At 39.8% G+C, this 21,266-nt stretch overlaps 1 protein-coding gene across 1 annotated transcript; it reads right to left on the reverse strand.

Annotated features, from left to right (window-relative positions):
- Nucleotides 1–674: 674 nt before the first annotated feature.
- PEX3 (peroxisomal biogenesis factor 3) lies at nucleotides 675–21,265 on the reverse strand. Its single transcript, XM_048296234.1, has 12 exons — nucleotides 21,128–21,265; nucleotides 12,936–13,067; nucleotides 11,528–11,609; nucleotides 7,886–7,929; nucleotides 6,669–6,793; nucleotides 5,266–5,332; nucleotides 5,117–5,171; nucleotides 4,090–4,246; nucleotides 3,119–3,189; nucleotides 2,152–2,274; nucleotides 1,371–1,467; nucleotides 675–986 (listed from the first exon to the last, which is right to left on the reverse strand). The coding sequence occupies exons 1-12, from the start codon at nucleotides 21,198–21,200 to the stop codon at nucleotides 903–905; spliced, it is 1,110 nt and encodes a 369-aa protein (XP_048152191.1). The 5' UTR covers nucleotides 21,201–21,265; the 3' UTR covers nucleotides 675–902.
- Nucleotide 21,266: the final 1 nt, after the last annotated feature.

Consider the following 21,266-nt stretch of genomic DNA (forward strand, 5'->3'; position numbering starts at 1 on the left):
AGAAGAGGAGATAAAGGACAACATAAAGCATGAATTGTTTCTGTTTCAGTGTAGAGAGTGAAAGTTTATTTTCCCTGAGTAATGTTCATGAGTGCAACATCAGTAGTCTGTAAGTTAAATCTATTCTTTCAACTGTCAGGATTTTGAGTGATGGGCCAGGTCAGGTTATTCTTTTTCCTTCCAGTAATGTTAATACACATACAAATTATACATTAAAATATTTTATTACAATACGGACACTTGGGCTCAAAATTAATACAAATTAAGATAAAATATTTACAAGGTACTGTGTACAGTGTAGCTGTTTGAACAGCATAAACAAGAGAACATCTGAAAAACCACATTCCTTTAGCATTAAGTAACAGAGAGAGCAGACCCCCAGCTCGTTCAAGAAGAACATGCATCCATTGGCAAAGGCTTTCTGAAGAATGAAAGACTTTGGAACAAGATTTGTAAAGTTAAGGGGGAAAAGATTTACTTTATAGAAAGAAAAATCTGGAGGAAGAAGAGGAAAAAAACATTACTTCATTCTGCTGCTCTGTGCTATTCTTAGATCACTGTCATTAGTTCTTCCCAAAACTTACACACCCCAGGCAAACGAATGGGTTTTTTAGTAACTTGCTGTAATACTGCCACCAGATGCCTTTTAGATGCAATAAAAACAACCCAGTGAATTACAGAAGAGTTTAACCACTTTTTTAATAGAAAAGTGTTCACTTACAATGTTTCTTTCAACAAATTTTTAATGGATGAAACATAATTCTGTTAGAAGAAAATATGTGCTCACTCCCACTTTCCTCAGAGTGCTCTTTCTTCTGGTCTGCCACTCCTACACCATTATAAAATCAGTAGTCGCCAGGGATTTGTTATATATACACCACCTATTTGTAAAAATGTGCAGGTCATTTCTCTAGTTGCTGAGGGGTACTAAAAGCTTCATAAACATTAGCAGCAAAATCTTTCACTTGTTCCATCATCAACAGGTCCTGGAAGAAATGTAAAAAATAAACTTCCTTAATTAAACGCATTCCCCCCTATCCTGCCTGTGCTGTAGTACAGAATTCCTAAGAAAAACACCTGGTACTCCCACAGGCACAACACGAATTTCTTACTTTAGAAAGGTTTATGAGCAGACCTGCAAGTAAGACTAAGACAAGACAAGAAGTTTGTGCTTCTGCACAGTTCAGCAGAAGGAAGAAGTTCTAGAAAAACTGTATTTTTGGAAGATACAAATTGACAAAAAGTTTGTTATGGCAATTGTTTTCAATTTTTTGTAAAGCCACTGAAATGAAACAGAATTATTAAAAAGAAATATACAACCTTAATTTCAAGATTTTACTTGGGATATTGTAAGTAAGGCAGATTCTTACCTGAACAAAGTGACTGGGTGTTTCACTGCATACTGAATGGATCTGTCCATTTATTATGGGAATTATCTTGGCTAAAGGAAGACTGACACTGGAAAGACTAGGAAAGAACAAAAAATATTGACTTGCTCTGACATAGATGAAGCCACTAAACTGTGATTATAGAATTCTAAGTAATTACCACTTAAAAAGGAAGAATTGTAAGACTGCAAACTAAAATTTATGGATGAAGGGTTTTTTCTCCATATCAAACCTTTCCTTTTATATAGGGAAGTACCAATTCAAATTCCAGTTCATGTTCCTATTGCACTGTTTCATACTTGCTTCTCATGCAAGAGAATTATGGTTTAGCCAGTCTTCACATGTGTGTATAAGTAGACAGGTCATAGAAGTGCCAGTCTACAATTTCACGCTATTTCAAACTAAACCAGGCTTAGGCAGATAGCCAAACTAGACTTCGGGGTATTTTAAGTGATGTAAATAGTATATATTTAAATTAAAACATAACTATCTGAAAGCCAATAGTTACTAAAATAAACATACATAAATCCAGTTATCATTCAAGGTTTTAATTTTAGTATTTGAGAAATAATATTTCAAGGATTTGAACTCAGCTTTTGGATTTGTAATGCCCTCACCACACTGCTTAAAACCAGTTAACTCGAAAACAAAAGCTATTTTTAAACAGTCTTCTACGAGGATGTAGAAAATCCTGAATGTTACTGCATTTTATCTGCACACCAGTGAAACCTAAAGCTCCATGGGTGCTTTGGCTCCCTCTTACCTATTTACAGAGCTGTTTTGAGAAAGGTCCTTTTCAGTAGGTCTAAAAAACTCTGCCATATTGTCCAGCAGTCGACTGAATCCTCTATTTAAACATGTGCTCAAAACTGTACTGAAGTCTGGACTGAGAATAAAGAATAATAGAAAAAAAGATTTTATTTCTGGGTTTTATGTTTTTTAAACTAACAAGCCCTGCAAGTATTCAGTGCTACAGGTGTGCCTCCCCTCAGAGATGATGTGTGAGCCAGACAAATGCCACTAGCACTGCCACCTCATGAAACACCAGCTCCCTCAACAACCTGAACTCTACCCTAAGATTACTAAAACGCAGATAAACCTAAAGCATTCCTCACTTCTATTTCTTACTAAGTAATAACATAGAAGGGACTGATCCTAAAAAGTGCCCCCCATCCCTGGCAATGGCAATAGCTTTACCATTGGTAATACCAATACCTTATAAATGGTAAGAATAGTTTGACACTTGTCTCATTTCCCTCATATCCTACCTTTATTATAAAAGCCTCATTTTTACCAGCTCTCTGGTAAAAGGGCACATACAACCACCCTCAAAACCATGCATTAAAAATAAATTCCAATAAGCCAATACCGGTGTTCACTTTATTAAAGCAAGTAAATCCAATAAAATTACTCTCCATTTACCCTGCTTTAGCAGAAGAGAAGTACTTCTCTGTTCCTACATAACTACAGAGCATGTGAGGAAGAGAGAATAGGTCTGACTGTCAAGGACATCCTGGGTATCTTGTTAAGGCAGCATTATTTCTTAAAAAAGTTTCAGAGCTCATGAATTTTGAAAATCCCAACCTACAACTGATAAATATAAAAAATTTAATTCAGAATGGCCACATTTCTCAAATGAAAAGTTGTCAGCTTTTTATATGCAAGTAATTGTCTTACATAAATAAGTTTTCAGGAGGAGTTTAATGTGAATACTGAATATTTCTCTATACCTTTCTAGCATATCTCTAGTTTCATTCAGTAATTTAATTGTAGCAATGTCTCTTTCTGTGAGTCCACAGGCCTAGAGAAACCAAAGACAGATACTATTTAGTAAGTGCCATCAGCAACTGTAAGAGCAGAAATAGAAAAGTTGAGTATCACGGAATTAAGTCAAGATGTACAAGTGATATATAAAAGAAAATACTGTTTTAAATCAGATTCTCTATAATTTGTGTTTTAAATGGTCACTGTAGGATTTTTTTTTTAACTAAAAACCAATACTAGCAGGAATACCAAACTATTTGAGCAAGTCACCTTTCCAATTCTGACCTTCAATACTGAATTAAATGCAGCATATCAGCTTAAGTTAAAGGAATAAGTGCATGTAGTCACATGCTGAAGCTCAGGTTTCCTCATTATACCAGTGTAATACCAACTGAAGAATGAGTTTTCTCCAGCCTGTGGTGTGGATGGAGACAAACACCTTCACAAAATTAAGAAATTAATGTTACAGCTGAGATTAGATACACTTTTCTCTTGACTCCTGTTCCTTTTTCAGCCCAAAGCATCAAAGGACTCCAGCACACCATTCTCTTGTGCACGAGCCAAGATGCTCCAACACTCCGTGAACTTCGCTGGTACTCAAGTGCAGGTGATACAATTTAGCTTAGGGCTGAGCTAAGCTGTGCTGTGTCACAGCTTCTGTCATGGGCTAAAGGCATTAACTGGGCTGCATTTCTGAGCACAAAGCTGACATTCTGAGGGTGACGCTTGTTTTCTGTCAAATCTGAAAAAAATACAACTGTGCCTAGATTAAAGAGATAAAGACACTTGATTTATGACGGAAGAGGCTTTGCCATTTATTAAAGACACAGATGCCACGGTCACTAGAGGACTGTTATGCACCCTTCCTTCTCCAAAAAAAAACCCAAATAAAAATGCAGAATGAAAAAAGGTAGGTGAAAGGAACTGAATCAAGTACCTGGCTAGCCAAGGGGTTTTCTTCATCTGGCATCAGATAATGACATAAGGGAGAGTAAGATGCAATCTGATCCAAATCTTTATGTTCCACTACTTCCCTGATATCCTTAAGTTTCTGTTCCAGCTCCAGAAGAGACAGGGTCTGCTTAAGGGAAATACTGGAAAGGAAAAAGACTACAGTACTGATTGCAAAATGAGTAACGCTGCTTTCTCCTTCTACCAAGAACATGTTTGTTGCCATCTCCGGCGGCTTGTCGGTGCTGGAGAGTGAGGTGCCGCCACCTTCCTAAGAGCACCTCCTTAGCAAAGCGCTTGGCAGGAGCACCATGCACTCACACACACATGGATAGCTCGAGAAAATGGGTTGACGACAAAGAGCTGGGAAGGGACTTCGTATGGGGTTCCACGGGAGGAGTTTAATGCAGCCACCCTCATGAAGGGTTCCAGGGACAAAGAACACGGGAAGGTCCAGGTTTATAAACGGGAGCAGGGAGAGCATCAGGGACCAACGGTCTGAGGGCACAGGGGCGGTACACAGGAGGGACTGGGGAATGGGAGCCAATGGGAAAGTCTGAGGGAGTGCTGATGGGGCAAGGGCCAATGGGGGGAACCTGGGTGGAGAACCTTCTAGGGCATGGGACACAAAAGGTATAAAGGGGCAGGGAGGCCAACGGGCCAACCAGGGAAGCAGAACTGGGGTACATTAACATACCAAAGCAGAGCATCTTGGGAGAAGCCTTTTCTGTCACCCTAACCTGGGGAGGTTCTTTGATACTAGGGACTGTCCCACCAGTGGACTCTCTTTGTCCCTTGTACCACAGGCTCACCGGCTGCCATACATGTTCACAAGTAACAAGATTCCAATCAGCTACATGGATTTGCACTGGCAGACAGCTTGCTACAATAAAAGCATCGTTTTGAAAAAGTCAATGTGCCTGCTTTCCCCACCCAGTTCTAATAAAACTGTTTTGGGAACAGTCATCACAATAAAACTTAAAAGCTAGCCACAGAGAAATACAGGCTCTTACCTTCCAAAAACTTTATGCACAGCTTGTTTAACAATAGTTATCAACTCAGTCAGTCCTAAAAGGAAGAAAGTAAAAATTATTCTAATGATTTGTTCAAGTCTCAAAAAAAGAATTTTGTAAGTGTAGTTAGCTCATAATAAGCACCATACCATCTCCTAAAAGGTGCTGAATGCTTGATAAATATTGCTGCTGAACTTCAGGGGGAGCTAGGGGTGTCTGTGGGGGAAAAAAAAAACCCAACAGTTATGTAACATGTCAACAGTAGAGAACAATGCAAAAATAATTTCAAAAATCATTTCCTTAATCTTTGTAATACTCTTCAGCAAAAACATTCCCCCACTCTCTTCAACTCTGTACTGACTCTTCTTGCCTGTCAACCCCCAGGTCTGTTGTAAGTCCTTTGGCATTCTTTTCTTCAAACCTATACAGATCTCTCATCTTCAGTGGCTCAGAAAAATCTTTCACTTTTCATTCATATACAGGAAAGTCTCTTAAAAACCTGCATTGCAGGTGAAACTAGACCCTCCACCACCCCAGAAATTAAATCTAGTGGATTAGTTAGTCATGCTGAAATCTAACAAAAGCTTATCGGACAGAAAAGAAGATTCCAGAAACCAAGACAGGATTCCAGTTTGTCCCAATGGAATGCTTCAGAGTTGACCCTGTCAACCCACTTCTCTATTGAGAAACTAACAGAAAGGAAACATGTTTCTAGTCCAAACTCATCTTGCCCTTCTAAAACAGCTTTTTCAGGTTTTACAAAATGAAGCATGACCTCAGTCAACTCTGGCCTTCCTAATGAAAGCTTTTCTCCATCCTGCCTTGACATGCTGCTGTTCCTTGACTCTCAGCAGGAGCTATCACGGGGGGCAGATAAGAACTAATCAGCTTGTATCCATTATTTTTAGATATGCCATCCAGCAATTTGCAGGTCCCACTCCCTACAACAGGTACTTCCTTACAGTGGGACTAATCTATTTTTATTGAGCAGTGATACACTACATCAACAAAATACAGGTCTTCCACCTTGCTTGCCCCCACCAACAGACATTTAGATAGATGGCCTTTTGGAGTTAAACCAAATAGCCAAAATTTCAAAGACAACGTTTTTCTTCTTTAATCTCAGAAAAATTTAACTGGAGGAATTAATGCATGTACTAGGAAGACCTAATAATACATATACTTTTGCTTACATATTCACACAGATCATTCACACAATATTACCATTTCACAAAAAATTAAAGCAAAGAAATAATTTCATGTTCAGATAGAAAGAAGCCTTTTTCAAGCAAGACAAATGCAGACAAAAGGTATTCTTCAATATTACAGGTATTCAGGTAAGCAACAGTATCACCACATCATCCAAATTTAGATCCTGTCAAAGGACATCAATATATCATACTGCCAGTAATGCTTGCATGTACCCTACTCTTGTAAGCACCCTTGGTTTCATTCCAATACTCCTAAGCTATGCCCTTTTTATCTCACCAAATAATCCTTTCCCTTCCAAGGAAGTGCAACTGCTACCTCTGAAACAAAGCAAGACCCTTACTGTGCCGTTCTTGCCGAGCGCGGCGTTATCCAGGTAGATGTAACCGCCGATGATGTTTAACTGGACCCGCAAGAGAACCACCAGCATACAGGTGCTGTACACAGCGACAATACTTCGTGTGAAACCTTGGAAAGACAGAACAGAGTAACTGCAAAGTCAGGGAAATGGGGATGAGTCAAGGGAGAGAGTGCTCTCCAAGACTCACAAGTGCTGATGACTTTTAAATATGCAGTCACATTTCTCTCACTGGTTGTCATAACACGTTTTCACAACACATACCCAAGATGGTCATGAGTCTAATGTGCTGGATCTACATCTAAAGTGTCCCATTTAAAGTCCTATATTAATATTATTTTGCACATTACACAAGTTATGTTGAGAAAATAAAAATCATACAAGTTTTTCCAGAAGGAAAATGTTTAGTGTCAAAATCATCTTTCTTCATTAGGCCAGGAAATACACAGTCTATGTTAGCCCTCATCATGCAATTCGGACCCAACTGCATCTTGTCAAAAAAGTTACCTAAGACAGAAGCAGCTAAGATCTAAAGGAGGAAAATTAAAATGAGCATCAGCTACCAGCCAGTAGGCAATGAGGGTGTAGAGAAGAAGCATCATGAATAGATACAGAGATGGGAAGAAAGGATTCAGATCAAAAGTAGGATTTGTAAAGGTGTTATGAAAAGGAGAAAAAACCAAAAGTAGTATTTCACTGCATAATTATCTGAGTTTACTTTTTCCTTCTCTTCCGCTGCTTCCATCAGCCAATAAATACGAAGATGATGCAAAGGTTTCATGACCACCGCTATAGTGGTTCTCTCCAACAGGTTCAAAAAAAGGGAACTGCTGGCCATGTAAGGGCTGGCCTACATTTCTGATTGAATTTCTACTACATCCAGCACAGAATTTCTGAAACTAGTTTCATTTTATTGCAATGGCACAGAAAGGTCTCACAAAGTTTCACTGAGTAGAGTAGCAGGAAGGCAAATGAAATTCTTCACCTTCGTCTCTGAGCTTCTAACTTCCCATGGGGCTAAGAAAAGTTCCTTCGTGAAAAGCCTTTGGGGGTGCAGGGGCAGGGAGGAGGTTTGCCATGTGTGTTACACTATCTTCATATCTACTGAAACAACCCAGTGTAAAGTTGTTTTAAATGGTGTAAAAGACATTTTAAATCTAAGCTAAATAATTATGCAGATGTAATCTTTAATTTCCACTTACTTATTATCTTTAAATCCTCCCATATTTCTAACTTGTTTGCTGGCCTGTGGGAAAAATAAATGGAAATATTAAGAATTATATTTTACTTGGAAATTAACAAGTATGTTAAATGACACAGCAGTGCTCTAAGGCGAGCTTATTTAGCTACCATAATTATTCAAATAATATCCAGGTCTATATCTCGTTCAAGAAAGGCCTTGTTCAAGAAAGCAGTATATAAACAACACACTATAAAGGCACGGAAAAGATATTCAAACCTTGATCTAGAAATGTAGCATTTAGTGATGTCAATTACACACTTACATGATCAGTTCTGAGTTACTACAGTATGCAGTCAGAAAAAGCCACTGATGGTATAAACTGGTCTTTTCTGGGGCCTTGACTCTCTATGTATTTAATGTAGACTCAGTCCAGCAGGACTTCCTGTGTATAATAAATGCAGGATCAGAATTTCTATTTCCTACTTTCTTGCAAGAATTACCATTGCCTGACGTGTTTAAAGTTTATATTTGATCATCAAAAACCAAAGAGATCACAACCATCTGTGGAAAGGAAGTCTTGCACCGTCCACACCAATACATGTTGATCTTTTCTCTTTTGTTGAGGTGTGTTCACTTCTTTGACCTGACCAATTCCTAGAAGTTTATGTTCTGCAGTCAACAACGCAAGACTGTCAATTGCATAGATACACCTGCCTGAAGTACACTGCATATTTATAACTACTATCCAGAGGTAATCATAGCAACACAGCAGCAGTAGCAGGAATAAGAGCAAGCTAACATCCAAAATTTTCACCAGCCATTCTCACCTGTTAAGCACTGTCAGTAAAGAATGGCTACAGTTTGTCTATTGTAGAAGACATACATTGTAAAAGTCATTTAGGGAAACCTTTGCTAATTTCTCAGGATCAGAATTAACACTTAAATATTTAGAGCCAAGAGTTCAAATTAACCTATACTTTACAGTAACCTAGTTTACCAAAAAAACTCCCAAACCCCAGCACTTCTCACTAGAAATCATTTCTCTTTACAGGAACAACAGGTGCACTTTGGCAGTAGTTTGAACATTCTATCACTTACACAAAGAATTTTTAAGTTCACCACTATCAAATAATGTGAATAAACTATTATCTACAACTCTAAAAATTAGAGAGATTAAATAAACAATAGCTGAAAGAGATACAAGGACCCACGGCAAACACAAAACCAATTTGCACACTTTTCACAAGCTACTCTGTGCAGGTTTTTAAAGCTTTGCTAAAGCAAAACAAAGGAAGGACTTTGTAAAAAATACTGTAATATTTCTATACATAAAACATATAGTGGGACTCAAAGCTATAGTTGTTACTTATCAGGGGTAAGTTCTCCATGCAGAATGAAGAGAGACAGAGAAGCCAATACATCATCAGCCAACTACACTTGCACATTTTACATCAAAACATTTCCTAGAGCTCATGCTTACGGAGCTTCTCCTTACAGTGTAAGGCAGCAGCCAGATAACAGTTGAAGTCTGCAAATATTAAGCCTAACAGTATAAATTATTTGTTCAGTCTTCATCTCCTGCAATTTACTAAGACTCAGCTGCTACTAAAAACTCAACTTTTACTTCATGTTTATTTATTTGGAAGGCCATTACTTGCTACGAAAGCAAAGGACAATGCAAACAGAAACCAGAGGTTTGGAATAAAGCTAAGTGCTGAAGAGGTGGTAGATGAGCAACATCTGCAAGGCTGCAGAAGCAGGGACTTCACCTTATCTTATCCAATCACTGGGCTCTAAAAAGAGGAGGACAGACCGAGCAAGAGTATCTGTGGTCTTGGATGCTGTTCCCTCTTCAAAAATTTCTCTAGAAGCCAGAAGACTTCAGCCTCCTTACACCCCTGGCCACCCCAAATTTAAGGAATTGAATGGATTTTAAGTTAAAGATTATTACCTACCTGTAATATATGATACTATAGATCCATAACATGTTAAGCCACACCACAGATTATGTGAGAAAAATAATACATCTTCAGGGACATTAAGAAAGGTAAATCTCTACATCTGCTCTTTTGTATATTCAACAACAACAGCACTTAAAGGTCTGGAGACATTTGACTGATCTTCTCAAATGGAAGTGGAAAGCAAAGAAATCTATACCTCCATGCGTAGCAGAGCTTCTTCAAAGAATCACTTCAAAGTGGAGTGAGCTTTGATGGCTGATTCCATTATCTGTACCTTCACAACCCCCTCCCTACATTTCAGTTCAAAACTTTCAAGCATCCAGTTAAAACTTTCTCAGTGTAAGCCAAAATAAGAAGCATTAAGACACAAATTCCACTGTAAGATACACTCTAAATGGTCATCCATGCTTACAGAATGTTGATATAACAAGCATTAAAAAAAAATTCTGTTTTCATAAGTGCATACCAATAACAAGAAAAAAGCTTAATCTCTATTTTCACTAGGATTGTGGGAATTCAGAGGTGCATCATTGTATCCCATGACTGTTTCAACTGGTCAAAAAAGTTAGACATAGCAGGTGTATTTTGATAATGCTTACTACAGAGAACAAACCAAGGTATCATATGTCTTCACCACTGAACAAAGGATTACAAACTGTTGCAGACTACTTGCTGCACAGTTCTGATGACATATGTGGTGATCCACAAGCTCTTTTGTTCATTCAGTTTAATTTTTTCATTGAATAAGACTTCTATTATGATAAATACATTTATATCATTAGAATTGACCTTTCCCAATTCCTCATTGTTTGGGGTAAATACTATTCAGTAACAGTTGCAAATCCTCAGATAGTTTATTACAAAAACATCATTCAGGCTGCAATTCCCCCTTTAAATCACGCTGCTCTGCTGTGGAAGTTTTTGGACTGAAAAAAACAGTGACTGAATACGTAACCTATTAAATGCTGGACAGCTGAAGTTATAGGTGTATAAATAAACTAGTGGGAGGTAAACTAGAAAGACAGTCTAGAGTGAGTCAGAAATCCTGAGTTAACTGCCTACATAATACTTTTACTCTGTGCCATATGCCAAGCAATTTACATTTAAGGTACGCCATTATGCACTTTACGTATTTAAAAATAGGCTATTTGTTCCTGCAGTTGTAAGGAATTCCAAGATGTTTTCTGACAGGGAAGCGTTTCTGTTAATGTATGACATGTCCCTATTAGTTCTACTTCAAAAATAAAATTTAAAAAATTACTTCTCATCACTTACATGCCTTTTCAATCTCATCTTGGATACTTTCCACTACTACTCATGTCTGAACTTGGTAAGATTACATAAACATTTTTACAAACACAACATCAACAACTCACACAAAATATTCTGTTCTGTTTAGAGGACTAGATCCTCTAAGTACTTTTATCTACCTATCTTACACCCACTTCAACAAAAAACATGGCTCTCACTGCAGCACCTTAAAGGAGGTATTATTTCCTGTAATTTTTGGAAAAGGCCAGCCATACCTATCAAAATACAACTAACATGACAAAATATTTACATAGTGATTTCAAAATACCTTAAGACTAATGAGTCAATGGGACACTGAACCAAAATTCTGCATGTTCTCTACATCATATAATTTGAAAAAAACTTGTCATCAAAACAAGTGGAGTTCAATGCATTTAAAACAGTCTTACCTATTTTTAAGAAGAGATGTGAGACTCTCAGAGTTTAACTGATGCATTAAGGCATCCTTCAATGTTGGGAGCATTGACAGTACTGTTATTAAAAGAAGAAAACCGAACAACAAAACCTGTCAACATCAACAAGAAAAACCCCATCATAAACCCATCCTCAGCTCACACTGAACAGGTGCTATAGGATGTACATCCCATTGCTCAACAAGCAAAACTGGGAGAACAAGTGAAATAGGAAATTCCAGGAGTACTCAGAAGTGCAGTAACCTGTGTCCCTCTCACAAGATGGGGCACAATGCTGCTCTTACATGGCCATGTGGTTTTACTGGCTCGAGATGCAAATGTGTACTCACATCCTGCATATACATGCCTCCAACTCCCCAGAAAAAAATCGGCTGAAAACCTACACTGCTGCATTTCTCCCAGTGAGAAGAAAAAGATCTGAGGTTTATTTTGTCTGATGAGAACTGGAGAAAGGTATGTTCTAAATGAGAGAAAGCTAGTGGGAAAAAATGCTTTACTTTCAGAACAATGTCTGATCGGCTGTTACATGATGGAACAGGAAATAAAAAACATGATAAATAATAAGAACAAGGTATGAAAAATCTTGTCAGGAATGCATGCTGCCAAACACAAGATACTTTGTACAAAGAAGGGCAAACAAAAACTTAGTCCTTGCAGCAAGATCACTCCCAGCAGTACAAAATGGAGATGATGAAAATTAAATACCAATTGTTCAGGGTAAACAGGTTGAACTTACAGCCACCCAAGAAGCCATTACAAATTTCAACAGAAAAAGAAAATGCTGCCTAATTTGTTTAATAAAAATAGTTTTGAATGGCCTGTATTTACAATGGCAAGGAATTTTTTAAAACTCTTCTCTGTCATCTCCTTTCCAAAAATCTTAAGACTGGTGCTGTAAGTACTTTCACTTTCTGCTCTCCGGCTAGTAAGGTACCTTCTAACTGAGTAGGAAACTGATGGGCTGATGTGCTTCTTATTAAAAATTACCCAGCAAGTTCTCCATGTTGCTTACTAACAATGTGCTATAATGAATAAAACAATCCAGCTGTAAATTCAGTATTGTTTGAATCTGAGTGCTATTTCACACCTCAACACCACATGCAGATTAACGCAAAAGGATCCTGAAGTGACAAAAAAATTGTAACCTGCATGTGTACTTGTATGTGTATTGATACGTAAGCGTTCAGATGTCCCCTAAGATCCCTTTAATCCTCTACTCTTCAGACTCTCTTTATTTGCAAAACAACTCTATTTATGCACCAGTATTTAATTAAGATTTTGAATTTACCTACATTTCTTATTCCTCTTCCATCCTGACAATATGTAGCATAAATCCCTGAACACCTCCCCCTTTCTGAGAACAGTAGCTTTTTCCTTATCTTACCTGTCATATTGCACGTCCTCTGATTACTTTCAAAATGGTACTGCCTTCGTGCTTGGGCGATGTACTCAGCTGCCTCTCGTTCTTGGATTTCTCTGATTTTCTTCTGCCCATATTTTCCCAGTAAATAGACTCCTACAGAGAAATATCCATATTAGAAGGTGCTTTTAAAAAGTGAGAAAGGTCCCTTAACCCTTTTTCTTCGATTTTAAAGCATAAGGGTGCATAGTGGGGTTTTTTTTTGGATATGAGGGTCTTGAGTATTTTAATAATTATTGACAAAGAAATACTCAGAAAGAATGTTTTCAAAATTAATTAAAATGTCAAGGCTAATGACTTGAATCAGAAGAAACTTTCCTGATTAGAGGTATCTTGCCATTCACAGAGGACATTTTTGGTACTACTGCAATGTGAACAACTAGTGCTGAAGAGACTGAAAGGAAAAGGAGAAACAATGTAGGGTAAGAAAAACAAAGAATAGAGAAAACAAACAGAAATGCATAAGTCTAGAGATGGATGAAAAATTGAATTTTTAAAAAGATATATTTCTAAAATTAGCAGAAGTTAGAGATAAAACTCAAGTACTAAAGATCATGTAAGAGAAAAATCTTATAGATCAACACTTCCTTCATTTGGTCTTGAAACTTCTGTAGGAAGAACCTTAGCTTCAAGGGGGCTTGACTGTGGCTCCTCTTTTTTTACCACACCTGGTTCCTACTTTCCAGCCACACTCTTCTTCTCTTGAGAGTCTGACCATCCCTCCTCGCCCTCATTATGAATCTTTGTTTCCATAAAGACAGACCAAAAATTTTTGCTTTGCATTTTCACCTCTTCCAACCTACATCCCTCTGCAGTTTCCCCCAACCGCCTGTCCCACATCACCACGGGTTCAGATATCTATCCAGGCTGCCCACAGCCCTCTTCCCATCTTTCCTCATCTCTGCTCCCTTTTCTAAGCCATTTCTCAAGACACCACTACACCTTCTAGGCTTATCCTCAGCACCTTTGCCCACTCTAAGCTGCTTTCCATTAATTTCTCCCCCTCCACCTGGGCCTTCTTATAGCACCTCCCGTGTGTCAGGTTCATCTGCTGCCTCCCATATGCACTGGCAGCAGCAGTTACCTACTTAGGTGTGCAACAAGCACTTCCTATGCTCTCTCATGAAAGGTTTGGAGAGGGGATGGAGACAAGGGAGGAACAAACCCATGCAAAAAGACTATTGTACAAGTTAATAATCTTTTCTCTGTGTGGACTAATACTCTGATTACTGAAACTCATCTACAGAGAGCCAGCTCCAAATCTGTCAGGTCAATAATGGCACACAGAAGAAATCTGAATAACAAATCAAGTATTTTTAAATTTTTTTCCTCAAAGTACTTTCTAAAGTTGTAAACACACAAAGTTTTCTTCAAAGTTCAATTTTCACACTTAGAAGTCAATATTTGAACAAATGAGGCATTTAACAGTTGCTGAAAGCCGGAAGTTTCAAAATTAATTTTATAAACCAAATCTACAAAAACTAAAAAAACCCCCAAAAAACAAAAAAAACCCAACCAAAACCAAACAAACAAACAAAACCCATAAACAAACCCAAACCTGGCAAGATTTTGAATTCAGCTACATTTTTTAGGTTATTAAAACCTTCCAAAATATTCTCCAAAACTATCATCAGTGCTTGAAAAGGCTTGTCAACTTTGTACTCCAATGTCCATGGTTGTAAAAAAATCCAGCTATTCATACTGGCATTATGTTTGCTCATAGGCAACTACAAGCCAGACCAGTCTGGAACAACCACAGTCACTTCCATTTCCCAAAAGCCTCATAAAACAGAAATGGGTAAATCTCTCCCTCACTTCAGCCTTTAGGCAGACTGACCATTTGCCATATGGAATATTCACTTCATTAGATGCAAACTTTAATATTATTATTATGGGCCCATATATGACAAATGTGATCTCACCATTAAATTGTTAACCAAAAATGAGACTTCACAATCAAGATTATTTTCATCTAAAATGTTACCAATTGCTGCTAAGAATATCTATTCAGAATACAACTGTCAGGTTACTTATTTTTTTCAGCTAATATACTGGAACAGAAACAATTTTTTTAGCATTAGTGATCAGTTCTTGAACACAAGGTATTTCCAATCATTTTACCCCACCACATTTTTCACATTACATTAACATATAGTCATTTGTCCAAATGACTAGTTTTGTTTACTTTTCTGCACCCCAAAATAAATCCTTTTAACTCCAGGTTTTGTGGGAGAAAAGTCATAAGTATAAAAAAATACCCTTCCTGAATGTAGACAGGACATAGCAGACATGCAAACAGTTCAAGAAGAATCATGTGCATGCCCTGGAGTGATGTACTGGAGCAGCAGCTTTGAGATTGAGACAGCTAATTGCTTAACACTTGATTGTTAAGGCTGTGTGCCTACGCTGTACTAAGAGCTGCCATGCCCGGTGAGGGCACAGCAGGGCAGCAGGAGTCACCCAGGTTTAACAAGGAGTCTCCAGAAAAAAACACTTGTCTAAAACAATGCAACACCAGCTCCTAAGTCTCATTTTTCCCTCCCTTCCCTGAACTAAGCTATAACTTTGACCCACTGTTAACAGATGTTGCTTAATCCAGGATTATCCTCTTCTCTGGAATGCGATGCATTAGTTAACCAAGGTAAAAGCTGCATCACCCACCCACCCGCCTTAGCAAACCCACCAAACAACAGCAATCTTGAGGTTTGGTTGTCAGCAGCAGACTATCTGTGTTACCAACTGCTTGGCTTGTAAGTGCCTCTAAGTCGCCTGGAGGATGCAGCACTTCACTTGTGAAATTCAAGTCTCAGTTGTGACAGTGAACTTCTGCCCACTACGCTCGTTCCTGACAACAGCAGCAGAGCCTCTGCAAGACTCTGGCTTATGAGACATGTCAAGGAGCTGCCAGCTGGGGGGTTGGCTTGCATGGGTGTTTGCATTTTTCTTTAGGACAACCATGTGTATCTATATTAGTATGTTGCATTAATTCTGAGGACTTGACAATAATACAGACTTCTTCTAAGAAGTCCAGAATGAATGCATCACACAAAAACATCACATGGAGCTGGAGGCAGGACCAAAGAAAGCCACATCCAAAAACTGCCATGATGTCAAGTCAGCTAACAAACCTGTAAAAAACTAAGCTGGTATTTTGAAAGTCTCATTATAAACATGCAAAGTCAACACCAGCTTTTTGTAATAACTAATTTAACTTAATTTTACCTCTCAGTATGGGATAGGAGGTCTGCAAAAAGCTGCAGCAGCAAGATTTACTCATGTCTAATTAGCTAAACTATTGTATAGATGGAACTTCATACTAAATCTTCCCATAAGTTTCATACAAAACCAGGAATTAAGAAAATTCAGAAATAGTGAGACTGTCTATGAGATAATTCCTATGGAAGCCTTTTTCTATCTTTATCAAAATGGGAACTATACAAAATGCTACAGTCTCAACACATCTGATTTGGAGGAGTCAGAAAAAGATGAGTGATAAAAACAAGGATTACATCAGCTGATATCAGATCCTTCAAGTACAGGAACCTCAGTAAGGATCTCAAACTACAATTCATACTGTGTTACAATTGATCTAGAAAGAGAAACGTATTTACATTTGTATGGGCTGTCTGTGCTGGATTTGGCTGGGATTGAGTTTTCTTCATAGTAGCTGGGAACAGTGTTGCTAATAGAGAGATATTTTTCTAATTGCTGAGCAAAGTACACAAAGTCAAGGCCTTTTCTGCCTATCACACCACCCCACCAGCAAGGAGGCTGGGGGTCACAAGGAGTTGGGAGGAAAGACAGCCAGGACAGCTGATCTCAAAAGATCCAAGGGACATGCCACGTCATAGGATGTCATGCTTAGCAGGAAAATTTGGGGCGCAAATGGGGAGAGGGGGTGCACTGCTCAGGGACTGCTGGGCATCAGTGAGGCCTGATTCTCCTCCTCATCCCACCAGGGAGGGATGAGTGTGTCTGTGTGTCTCTATGTGTGTGTGAGGAAAAGGCTCTGTGGTGCTTTAGTTGCTGGCTGGGGAGTGCCCTGGGGTCTACAGCACCCATATCCTGTGGAAGCAACACTTTGATTTGAGATAAATATGCTCTAATTTGTCTCCATAGCCCTCTTTGGCTGTAGCACTGTACAGTCTCTTCCCACCTTAATGTAAGTAATGGAAGAAGTTTACAAAGTCTGCAGGCTCTTACATGTTCAATCTAGTAGCCTCCAACAGGTAGGATATTTCTCACATCACACAGTTTATGGCTTCCCATAAAAGGAAGGGCTCAGCCCTTTCCCTTTCCTTTCTTCACAGGTAGAATGGAGGGCTGAGCAGAAGAGTGGGATAGGTAACTAGGAGGCATCAGGTTTTCAGGAAACCTCTTTTACAGCCCTAAGTAACCTCAGCCCTCACTGCCACACTTACCTCAGGAAAACAGAAGGGAAATTTTCAGTTTTAAGAATTTTATTATGTAGAAATTGTGCTGACACACAGAAGCCTGCATCCTTCCAGGACACGGACAGCTCTGTAAGTTGTGGTTTGTCCTCATGTTCAAGCAAGCCATGCATCAAGTGACATACAAGCCATACAACTGTCCCATTATGGTTGAAAACCATCTTTAAAACATGCAGGCACTGAAGCCTTATTCTCTTGGCAACACTGAGTCCCATCAGAACATACTTAATGCCCCTGTGCTTATTCACAAACCAAGCCAACTTTCTCTGCTAAGCAGAGAGATTTCTGAACTGAAATGCTTTTTCTGCAAGCCAAAGGTTGCAACAGATGAAATTCAGAAATAACTAATGCACCACTGAAATCAGAACCATACATTGCAGACACACCCTGAGCTCGATCTTCCACTGCAGCAACAGAATTTCAATGGTGAATCATTTTGCAATATCTACTGAAATCTACCTTGAATGCTGAGCACAGAGATAAAAAACTACTTTAAACAAACTGTCCAATAAACATGTGAACCTTAGGTGTCCTTGTGGCTTCATCATGCTCTCTCTCTCTACTTTACATATTTTTAGAGGGTTTGATCCTAGACCACTAGATCTTGCTTGCTTGCTTGAAGAGATTTAAGTATTTTCAGTATGCAACTTATTATATATTGTTAAAGAAACAAGTTCTAAAGAAAGTGTTTGTACAGGGTCTTTGCCAAGGTGAGGCCTTCTCAATCCTGCCCTGCGGTTAAAGGGAAGTTACATATATTTTTTCAGTTGTTTTTTCCCTCAATTTGAGCTCTTATTTTTTGAGATTTCTATCTTCATAAGCAGTAAAATCTGTCGTAGTGTTGGGATTGAGAGAAATTGCACGTACAATAACAGTCACTGATAACACACATGGAATCCACTTCAGTAAACAGAGGAAAAGCTACCAACCAACTCTGATTTTGGTGCGGTAATTCTTCAGTAACACAACACTGATACAACACTGTATCAGTAATAATGTAGAAACTCCTGTACTGTCCAATGAATCATTAAATATTCACATTAAGCTCTGACCATGTGCCAGTTAAGGACTTAAAATCATTAAATCTTGTGATGTCCCATTTTCCTTGTTATACCCTCCTTCCCAGAAAACGCACCTGCAGCTCTTAAAAAACCACCAGAGAATGTAGATTCCAGACTCTGCAACTAAATCAGCAGATTTGGATGCTTTCCTTAAACCATTCAGCCACTTCCAAATATTCTGTCTTCAGGTAAAAGCAGTGTGTAAAGTTGCATTCCACCTTTCAAGATTTTGCAGTATTTTCTGGAGAGTCCACCACAGATCTCAGAGTTCTGATTCAGTGGTGGTAGCATTACCATAGCTCATGGAGTTATTTTAAGGTCTGATCCACAACTATGTAGATGACCAAAGCACTCAAGATTCAGCTGCTGAACAACTATAAAGCAGCACTCTGCCGTAATTCACTCCATCTCCCTGGCTCCCTTAAAATACCATGGTGGAAAGTTGCCACCCATGGCAGCTAATGATGTTTACCTGCTTGTGGAAGCCCAGATTTACTTCAGTCTCAAATACAGAAAAACCAATTCTCTAAGAGCCCTCAAATGCTACACAGCCTGAAGAAATGGATAATTGATCCATGCTGCAGAAAATGACAGCATAGTTAAATATTTTCAGTCAGAAGTTGAAATGCTTATTAGAGAAGGAGTACGTTGGGGGGTTTTTTTTGTTTGGTAATTCTTTAAGTGACATTATTTTAGTCCATAATTATTATTTTAAGTGCACTTCATCCAGTCAGTAGCATTTTAGTGAAAGTGACACTGAGCTGTATATAAACAACACCAATCATAAGGAAAAAACTGCAAATTCAGTTATGTTAGGTTGGTTTGCAGGCTGGCAGAAGGCTGTTTATACATGAGGAATTTAAGATTTCAGGCTATGAGGACTACTAGAGCCACAAGCTCCCATATACCTGCTTTACCACTTGGGAATTGATCCATGTTTACTCATTGGAACTGGGACAAGTGATTTTTTACTATTCCCATTTGTCCACCCATCACTCTCACACAGACAGTTGAAGGGGAAGGGGAGCATCTTCCAGGTGACAGCCTGGTGTATGTATCTGTTTGCTTAACACACGGGGCTGATAGTGAGGTGGTAAACATGACTGTGTGCTGCACTTGCAGAGTCACAAAACCTGCAGGTGAGGGGGTGAACTGGAGGAGCAGCCTGACAAGTACAGCAGTAACCATCACCCAGCCTGTTATCATGGCTTAATTGGCACTCTTTGGAAAGACGCAGAAGGAATTAATGATGAAAGAATGCAGATGACACAAGAACCAAGGCAAGCCAGAAGTAAATACAATTCACCTTCACAGCGGACTTCAGCTCAATATATGACAAAACATACTACAAAAGCCTTGCAGCCCTCAGAACATTCAACTGTTCAGGCAAGTTCCAGTTCTGTGTCATTTACATTGGATGTAAGTACGTCTGATGACTGAGTGCACAAAGACATGGCTGTGCCTTTTGAGGAGTATCTAATCTCCAGCTGCACAGCTATGCACTTTTAACACAGAGAGACAGATCCAATGTGCCCCTTTAAATCCAATTCCAACTAAAAACAACCCTATAATACTCCAGGGGAAGGTGGAGTTTACTAGACCATAACCACCCTATAGGTTAGACAAGAGCCTTAAGGGAGAAAGAAGTGCTCGAATAATTAACACAAATCCTCTCTGTGAAAGCTTTGTGTCTGCAACTAATCTGTATTTGTCCAGAGAAAGGCAATGAAGGTGGTGAAGGGTTTGGAGCACATGTCCTATAAAGAGTGGCTGGCTGAGGGAGCTGGGGGTGTTTAGCCCAGAGAAAAGAGGCTCAGGGGAACCTTATCACTCTCTACAAATACCTGAAAGGAGATTGTAGCCAGGTGGGGGTCAGTCTCTTCTCCCAGGTAACAAATGACAGAACAAGAGCACATAGTCTTAATGTGCACCAGGGGAGGTTTAGGTATGACGTCAGGAGGAATTTCTTCACAGAAAGGGTGATTAGACATTGGAAAGGGCTGCCCAGGGAGGTGGTGGAGTCACCGTCTCTGGAGGTGTTTAAGGAAAGACTGGATGTGGCACTTGAGTGCCATGGTCTAGTTGACAAGGTGGTGATCGGTCGCAGGTTGGACTCGACGATCTCTTTTCCAACCTAATTGATTCTGCGGTATTTGAAAATTCACCTCAACGCACAAGTCACATATGAAAGCGCAGGTTTTCAGTCTGCATCCTTAAAAACAACACAAGCGTCACCCACGCTTTGCGCGTTTAAACGTTGTTTCAAAGCAACGCGATCACCCGCCGTAAGAACACCCGGACAACCCGAGTCCCTGTCTTTTAGGGCTTAAAGGACGACGCGTAGATTCCCCTTCCTGCCTCGGGCAAAAGTCCTGCTGGCACCTGGGCTCCCCGGCGGCGGACGGTGAGAGCGCTTCGGTGTCACCAGGTGGGCGCAGGGCCCGCGGCCCGGGGGCACGGAGCCTCTCCAGCCAGCACGGGACCCGCCTGGCCGCAGGGGCTCGTCGGGCCCAGCGCCAGCTCCAGGGGGGGCCTCTCCGGCGGGAGCCGGGAGCGCTCTGCGGGGAGGCCCCACGGCCAGCACCGCATGCCGCCGCATTATCGCCCCCGCATTATCGCCCCCGCCCCTCGACCGGGAACTCACCGCCAAGGAAGGTGCCGAGGACGAGGCATTTCTTCTTGTGCCGCTTAAGGAAACTCCAGAGCGAGCGGAGCATCCTGCGCGCCCGGCCCGGCCCGGCCCGGCCGCCCCTCGGGTGCCCGCGGCGGCGGAAGGGGCGGAG

Source organism: Corvus hawaiiensis, chromosome 3 (assembly GCF_020740725.1).
Source record: "Corvus hawaiiensis isolate bCorHaw1 chromosome 3, bCorHaw1.pri.cur, whole genome shotgun sequence".
Taxonomy (NCBI): Eukaryota; Metazoa; Chordata; class Aves; order Passeriformes; family Corvidae; genus Corvus; species Corvus hawaiiensis.